Source organism: Poecilia mexicana, unplaced genomic scaffold, assembly GCF_051168715.1.
Source record: "Poecilia mexicana isolate PSO_F unplaced genomic scaffold, ASM5116871v1 scaffold_3, whole genome shotgun sequence".
Lineage (NCBI taxonomy): Eukaryota > Metazoa > Chordata > Actinopteri > Cyprinodontiformes > Poeciliidae > Poecilia > Poecilia mexicana.
The window spans coordinates 14,716,632-14,725,064 of record NW_028263372.1 but is presented as its reverse complement, the minus strand read 5'-3'; the positions used below and the strand labels follow the sequence as shown (position 1 = coordinate 14,725,064).

Sequence of the window (8,433 nt, the reverse complement as noted above, 5' to 3'; positions counted from 1 at the left end):
TTAAAAATATGTTTTTATTTGTCTGGACTCATTAATTGAGTCAAACTATAAGCCAACATTCACAAAATATATACATATCTATGTATTTATGATTTATTTTCAGGTTTGACTTGAACATATTTCATTACATATTATTGTGCAAAGTAGTTTTCTTCATAAATCACAAGAGACTGTTTTCAGTCTGATTCTTCTTCAGATCTGCTGCAGCCACAGCCACAGCCATCAGAATCTGCCACTCTTTGAAGAACTTTGAATATCAGTTGCCACAACACAAAATGTCCTTCTGTAATTAGGAAAGGATTGTTTGAGTTGATTTGTTTGATCCTGACAAATAATTTCTACAGCATTTATAACTGTGCAATAAAGTGTTATTTATTTATTTATTTATTTATTTATTTATTTATTTATTTATTTACTAATTCCATTTTTATGAAAGCGGTATGAGTTAACCAACTGTCATTAAAAACATTTATGATATTGTAATGACGCTTTTCAGAACAAAGTTATAGTTTTTAAAGTGTACAGTCTAAAAATATTAAATCAGTCAATTCCCGGTGAAATGTAAAATTTAGTATTTTTTAAATGAAAAATGTAGGTTTTGTTAATAGAACTGACGGCGTGAGTTTTTAAAAAATGCCATTTCTGATTATAGTTTCAACAAGAGTTAAAAACCCAATGAAATAAAAAGCAGTAGCTCAATAGAGCCACACGGGGGCGCTGCTTTACTCAGCTTAGAAGCCAAATGGTGAAGAAAAAGTGAAGGGCCCCATAAAAAAAAATGTCAGTATCAATTGCATGAATGTGTGCAGATAATTTCGTTCGGTATATCTCTTTGACGATTTGCACGAAGAAGCAGCAACAGAAAACAAACTCGTGCTGAAGCTCCTCCCACCAGGTCAACGCATATATCTCCATCTGCGTCAGCTGCATAGGGACGGACGCCATAGTTCCTGTTGTGCTAAAACAAGGAAGAGCTTAAAGCCGAGGTGAGGACATACGGTAATAACATCGTTTTTCTTTAATATTTTCCTACTTTTGCATGTGCTGAAAATAATATAGACAAATAAAGCTCGGAGTTGAAGTTAACGTTGCACATTAGCGCGAGAATGCCAGGAGTGTAACAGTGGAGGGAAGCTAACCGAGCTGTGACCGTTACCCAGACTGATATTTCGACAGTAAAGCAGCTGATAGAAGCGCGGTTATATCTTATTTCTGACGGTAACATCCACAAAGTCACGTCTTCTTTACTGTGAATTTCTGCTAGTGAAGCAAACAGCTGTCACCGTTTAATGTGTTCGGTGTCATGGAATTTAATTTGTTTGAAAACTGCTAACGAACAAGAGCAACGAGAATCAGGAAGCGTTGTCACGAAATCATTTTATTAAAGCTTAAATGCATAAAGAGGCAGTCTGTCGAGCATGAACTGGAAGGTTTCCAGTGTCGGGTAGGTTTTTAATCCAACAAACCCATAGATAATGAAGTATAAAGCCATAAACAGGCAAGTGAAAACAAAGGGCGTTACCGAGTTCAGGCTAAAACCGTCTCTTCTCATAAAACAATCTAGTCAGATAAGTTATAAATGCAAAGTCCTGAGCTGAATTACTGCTGCATAGGCTGTATGTTCGTGTTTTATCTCATTAAATATACATGAAAAACCATAACTGCGTAAGGCGTTGTGGGATATAGATTTCTAAGCATCATACAGAAGTAACAGAATGAGATGAAGGAAGTAAGCATTGGGCAATACTGATAGATTTTTCATGTTGGCCTTTGCAACTTCCACAATTATGATGGGTTTATGTATTTTAACTAAAAGTTGCTGGGGTTTAGGTGATTGTATTATATTTTTAAAAAATCGTTTATTATTTAACTATGTGGATGTGGGTTTCAAACATTATGTTTGCTCAGATTAAACTGATTACCCACACTAAAAAAATATCTAATAAAAAAAAAAGGTGAATATTGGCCTTATTTATCAGCCGGTCAAAATATTTGACTTGCTCTACTCGCTGCTCATCATTTGAGTGTCCCAATCTGCGGCCCAGCTGGGTTATATTTACCACAGGTGGTCGAATGAACATCCATGTATCTATATCACTGCTTGTGAGCAACTCAAATTGCGTCTCCTTATGGGAGAAGCTTTCAAATTTGAATATTTAACTGGTACTATCTTGATATGATTCCTGTGTTCACTTGTAAGAGTTTTTTGGAGAGAAAAATATTGGATTGTAACTCTTATTCAGCTGTATTAATGTGTTATTGTTGATGATGGAGTATCTTGCTTGCGTAGTCATATCCAACTGTGCCATGTTGGTGTCAGGTTCCTGTAACAGAGTTCGTAGTCCTAAAGATAGGCACAGTAACTTTGATATGAAGTCTAGGAAGCAGCATGGTGGCTGGTTTTAGTGTTTACTGACACAACGTATTCACATTCAGTAATGTACTCTGGCATCTCGTCTTGACTTTTCAAGGTTCAAAGCAATCCGTGATGGACTCCAGGTCTCGGAGACTTCCGTTTTGTCTGTCCAGCTCCAGATCGTCCTACACCTTCACTCCGGCGGTCTCCTCGTCCCTGGGATCCAGTAGGCGGTACAGCAGGGAGCCAGTGCTGAACAATGACCGCTTCCAGAGCGCATCATCTCCCTACAAAGCAGACACAGATAAACAGGTAAAGTGATTGTGAAACACTCTGCCTTATTGCACGTCGGTTTTATAGATTGAGATTCCACATACCCTTATTTAATTCATGAGAACTTAAGAATGGAAAGGTATGTTTCCTTAAGGTATTTTTTCCCCATGCATGTCCACAGTGCACCCTCTTTTAAGATGTGAGAATCAACTGCAGCACCTTTTAGTGTTGCTCTGCCTCTGAAAATGACTTTGATGTCCTTTCTTGTCTCCAAAGAGCGATCATTTAAAGGAGCTCTTGCCTTTGCTGCATGATACAGTAGCTGACTGCGTATATCAGTGGTGCATCAGCCGACACTCCAGGGGTCTTTTTTTAGGACAGCCTAGATTCCTTGCGTGTATTTCAGTCCTGCCGCTCATCAAGGTCCGTTTCACAGGATAGTGTTTCTTTATGCCAGGGCCTTGTTGAGTTGTTCCTGTTCTTCCTAGAACAGTAAAGGTATGGGGTGTGGATGTACCGATCACATTTTAAGCGGTTTAAGGATTGTATCAAGTTCTGATTATTGCTGATGTTTTTTTGCATCATCTTTTTTGCATACATAAAGGACATACAGTCAGTCTATTGCAACATTGCTCATGCAAAATTGTCATGCTTTTTATTTTTTTCTTTTGCGAGTCTAGAGATTTGATCTTCATAGAAGCATTGCTCAGATATGAGCTCCGGCTAATGCTTTGTGTTCTCTTTCATTTTCTTCTGAAGAGTTCTCGCCTCCTGAGCTCGTCAAGAGATTACAGCAGTTCTGACACCCGCTCCCCCAGCTGGAAGCTGCCTTCTTTGACGTCCTCCGGCAGATCTTACGACCGCCCCCGGGTTGAATCAGCTCTCAGCAGTAGGAGCAAAGCGGTACTGAAGCTTGCCTTTCATATGGGGTCACACAACTGAGATCTACTAAAAGATCTCAGGTTAGAGGGAGAATCTTTAAAGGGAAGTCATTCAAACTCCCTTCTTTTTTCTTTTTTTTTTTTTTCCTCCTTCCTCTCCTCAGAGTGATGTTGAAGGGAGGTCAGGGATTTGCTCGGGTGTTCTGTCTGCCAGCGACGATGCGGAATCGAAAAGGGCCAAACTTTCATACAGCAATCGCCTGTACTCCAGAACGGCCAACACTTCGCTCACAGGTTCTGGCTACTCTAGTAACGTGCTCAGCAGCAGCAGCAGAGGTTGGTCATAGCTCAAACTATTGATCCAAAGCAATTATTTGAGATTTATTCCCAGCTTAGATTCAGTTCTACACATGGAAAGAACATGAGGAGTGCTAATGAATGCATTAACATTCATTAGCAACTCAACTCTTCATAATAATCCCAGGCAGCTCTTAATTTACTTGGAGGGAAAATACCTCAGTTTTATCTATAATTGGATAAAAGTTTAATGTAGAGCAAATTAACTTATGTCACATCAACATGTAGCTGATTTATTGGGGGGGGGAAAATCTAGTAAAATATTTTCTGTTTCTAACAGGCGCAAATGACTCTCTTGATTCATCCTGGGGTTCATATCGTTTACTCTCAAGACCGACCCCTTCCTCCACGAAGCCCCTGCTGTCCTCCAGAGAGCAGGAGACGAAGACTGAGCCCGTCCTCTCGAGTCTGGGAGAGAGAAGAGCCAGGAATCCTGGACTGGTTTCCTCACTGTGTACGCACGGTTTATCAGGTGGTGCGGTCCTTTGAGACTTGTTGAACTTACGTGGTTCATGCTCTTTTTGTCTTTCAGATCAAACTGACAGGGTGACGTCCACATATGCACAAGGAGCTCGGCCAAAAGAAACTACCTACTCTCCCTCTTCCTCATCCTCCGCTGTGCGGGAGAGCTCTCTGAGTCGCCACGCCTCATCCTTCTCCTCGCAGCAGCCGACGTCATCGCGGCTGCATGACTTGAGCAGCAGAAGCGCGGCTCGTTTCACAAACGCTCCACCTTCTCTCCGCTCAACTCAGGAACAAGCACGAAGCGCCGTGTGCTCTGGCGTATTCGCCTCCCACTCCTCCTCCTCCTCTTCCTCTTCCTCCCACACCCCCTGGCAGTCTAGTCCCGTGAGGAGACCAGAGCCCGCCCTCCCACGGCCCACCGCCGAGGGCGGAGAGCCGGAAGGCCGGAGCTCCACGCGCCGCTTGTTGTCTCGTCTGTTTTCACGGCGTTCCAGCCAGGACTCTTCCAGCTGCTCATCCAGCGTTCGCTCGCTCGATGACGACAGCCCGTCTACCAGCGGGGAGTCGGTGGACAGCGACGAGGGAGCCGGGTCGTCCAGCGCAGACCCAGACGCTGGCAGTGCGGCGACGGCCTTGGATAGCCTCAGGAGTCTTAGAACGGACCTTTCTACTATCCAAGAAAGCAACCCGGGTCATGGTGGTCTGGGCCGGTCCAGAATGGCTTCATGGAGAGAACCTTCTGTAAGCAGCAGCAGCAGTGGAGGAGGAGGAGGGAGGGGCTCATCCTGGCTCTCTGCCCCCTTCCGAGCCCGCTGCCCCCCCCTCCTGTCCCGCCTCCGAAGGTACGCAAGAGAAGACGGCTCCCACTCCCCTTCAGGCTCAGAGCAGGACTACAGCCGTCCGCAGCATTTACTGAGAACGTGGGATGACCTGGAGCATAAAGCATCACAAGATGATGATGAGGAGGAAGAAGAAGAGGAGGAGGAAGAAGAAGATGATGATGATGAAGATGAGGAGGAAGAAGGAGCGTTTGCTTTGGCTGAGTCTTATGCTGATGGAATAGAGGATGAAACGTTGCCTGAACTGGAAGTTGTGTTTTCGCCTCGCCGGCGGCTGGGAGTTCTGGAAAACCTTTCAGCCGCTGTGGGACGTGGCGAGAGGCAGCCGGAGCCGGACCAGAAGGAGAAGACGCTCTCCAGCAAGGATCAGGAGAAGCTGCGCAAGATCAAAGAGAAGTAATTCATATGATGTGTGTGTATATATGTGTGTGTGTGTGTGTGTATATATATATATATATATATATATATATATATATATTTTTTTTTTTTTTTTTTTTAAATGCGTGTCGTGTTAATGCTGTCAGTTTATTAATTTTTGTGAATTTATCCTTTAGTAAATGAGTCGTTCTTGAAGGTATACTGGAGACTGTGGAAAAGAATCATTACTTCTCTTTGCCACCACAGACTGTTGATGGAGGATTCCGACGAGGAGGAAGGAGACCTGTGCCGAATCTGCCAGATGCGGGAGGAGTCTTCCTCCAACCCCCTGATCCAGCCTTGCCACTGCACCGGCAGTCTGCAGTTCGTCCACCAGGAATGCATTAAGAGGTGGCTCCACTCCAAAATCAGCTCAGGTAACCTCCAGATACAAGAACTGTTTTAGGAAACTACAGCAAAGCATAATCAATTACATGTTAATGTTGTATTTAGGAAATTACATCATGGATTCTGCAGGATCCTAAAAAGCCATCTTGAATTTTAATAATATTGCACCAAAAAGTCTTGAATACACCCAGATTTTTAAAACTAGATTTAAAATCACATTCTATTGAATGTGGTTCTTTGCTGAGGTAATAGGGTTTCTTGTTAAATCATCCAGCACTAGCTCATAGAGACGATGTTTGATTTTACCTGGTTTAAAATGTCAATGGTCTGCTTAACTTGTAGTATTGTTGTTGGATATCCTACACTTGACATTTCAGCCAGTCATAAAACATCAGCTGAAGTTGACGGTTATATTTCATAAGTTATTATGCAAGCTAAATGTAATTTAGGAAGCTAAGGAATTTATTTTCATCAACCTTAAATTTAAATAAAGTTTTAAGATGGTCGTTAGTCCTGTTTTAAACTTGGGAAAACTTCCAAACGATGGAGAAATCTCTTCCTCTCCTTTTCATTCCCAGGAACAAACCTTGAAGCAGTCACAACATGTGAGCTCTGTAAGGAGAAGCTGCGCTTGAATATTGATAACTTTGACATCCAAGAGTTGTACAGGACTCACGTCCAGGTGAGTCATTCCAGCCCGTTTAAGAAAACTACTATGCGCCATCCGACACCTTATTTAAAATCCAAACACGGAGAAACTCAGTTTTGTTGATGCTGAATTTATTTGATGATTTTATTTAAAGAAACAAAATTAGTTGTATGTTCTGTTTCTATTTGCAGACTATTGTAAGTGTGATTGTTGCATTTTGTTTTCCTGCATGGTGGTGTGGGAACCAGACAGAATGAATTGTTCATTTTAAGATTCTTGCAGGGATAATCAGTTATACATGGTTTTAATTAACAGTAAAATGTGTGCTGAGGTTGCAAATGAACGGATACAAACAAAAGCATTTGCTGTTTCTATAATGGTAAATACAAAAAGTCTTTGGGGGCATGTTTGATTGAATACCTGCTCATTCATATATATATATATATATATATATATATATATATATATATTTTTTTTTTACATAACAGTTCAGAACTAGTTCAGACAGTTTTATTTGCTTACATTTTTATTCTATCAGTTTCATGTGTTTGCTTCTGTAAAGTATATATATATTTTTTCCTTCCTCCAGTCAGAATATGATGAATTCATCAGCAGTGGCCTCTACCTGGTGGTCCTGCTCCACTTCTGCGAGCAGCGGTTCTCCGATGTGCTCGGAGCTGTCGATGCAGCTGGGGTGAGAAAACACACACTGACCCCCCCCCACGTTGACCAGTCGTCTTAAATTCATTAGTTTCTCTAATTTCTGGCTTTAAAAAAAAAAAAAAAAGCCACTTTTATTTTTCAATCAGATTAGTCTGCACTCTGTCTCTTAACAGATAGATGCACGCGTTTAAATTTGTGTCGGACTTTAAATGTTGTAAAATCAGACAAACCTTTGCTTTCTCATCAGTTATTCAACCTGGTGAGAATTCTTCATGAACACATGGACAGTCTTGAAAGTACGTTACCCACTCCTTGTCTCCTGGCTCTTATTGAAAATCCTCTGTTGCTTGAGAGGAAAATTGTGCATTACATTTGGGGAGGAGGGGGGCGAACCCAAACAAAACTCTGATTTTACTTGTAGAATTAAATAGTGGCGACAGAGTTTAACTTGGATGTTTCTGGATTTCAGCTCCCAATGGAGAAAGCGATGAGGAAGACCAGGACAGCCGGCCGTCTATCGACTTCTCCGACCTGGACTATGACGAAGAGTACTGATCATCTTACCGTGACGTAGTTGTTATAGCTCACTCGGTTTTTCGCCCTTTGCTATGATGTCATGTTCAACTGCATCTGCAGCAAGATACCATGTGCACAGAACATGTTTTACTATTGTCGCCGGTGGCTTTCGCACATATGCAAACTTGGGATGAATTAATGCATAATATTTTAAGTAAGACCACTCTGTCTGTTTTTTTTCTTTTGGTTGTGTACTTTAATTTAACTTTAAATAAATCTTTTTAATGGTCATACCACAAGTGCATTAATGGTTAAATGAGGACAAGAACTTTTTACTCTGATTAAAAATACTTTAAGTCAGAATATAAAATGTGGTTATTTCTTTTGCTTTCCTTTCTAATTAAAAATAAAATGCAAAATCACGTTTACCCCATCAACTTTTATTTCTTATAGATGGTCTATGTATTAAAAATAGTTTTCAGCTTTCAGTTTGGGAATAAAGATTGCAAATACTCCTGTAAGTCTCCTTTGACTCTATTGGGTTAGAAATGTCTTGTATCCTGGAGCAACATCCAACCAGGATGAAGTTTGCATACAAGAATTACTGATTTAATTTGGGCTCTCTGAGCTTTTAAAATTACACTTCAAGTGATCATGCAAGCATTTTCT

At 41.2% G+C, this 8,433-nt stretch overlaps 1 protein-coding gene across 2 annotated transcripts; it reads left to right on the top strand.

Moving 5' to 3' along the window:
- The first annotated feature begins 787 nt into the window (after positions 1-787).
- On the top strand, positions 788-8,285 carry marchf7 (membrane-associated ring finger (C3HC4) 7). Of its 2 annotated transcripts, none has more exons than XM_014981928.2 (11): positions 788-986; positions 2,472-2,668; positions 3,389-3,532; positions 3,675-3,846; positions 4,148-4,321; positions 4,400-5,567; positions 5,796-5,965; positions 6,515-6,618; positions 7,175-7,279; positions 7,496-7,544; positions 7,718-8,285. In XM_014981928.2, exons 2-11 carry the CDS (start codon positions 2,489-2,491, stop codon positions 7,801-7,803), a joined length of 2,352 nt encoding a protein of 783 aa, XP_014837414.2. In that variant the 5' UTR covers positions 788-986; positions 2,472-2,488; the 3' UTR covers positions 7,804-8,285. The 2 variants fall into 2 exon arrangements, with proteins under 2 accessions (XP_014837414.2, XP_014837415.2); XM_014981929.2 differs by having other exon boundaries at positions 788-999.
- The last annotated feature ends 148 nt before the right edge of the window (positions 8,286-8,433 follow it).

Excerpts from the sequence above, each read along its gene's own strand:
- marchf7 (XM_014981928.2), top strand. The coding sequence starts at position 2,489 with ATGGACTCCAGGTCTCGGAGACTTCCGTTTTGTCTGTCCAGCTCCAGA. Across the intron at positions 3,533-3,674 it reads TCAGCAGTAGGAGCAAAGCG|AGTGATGTTGAAGGGAGGTC; the intron begins GTACTGAAGCTT and ends TCCTCTCCTCAG. Across the intron at positions 3,847-4,147 it reads GCTCAGCAGCAGCAGCAGAG|GCGCAAATGACTCTCTTGAT; the intron begins GTTGGTCATAGC and ends TGTTTCTAACAG.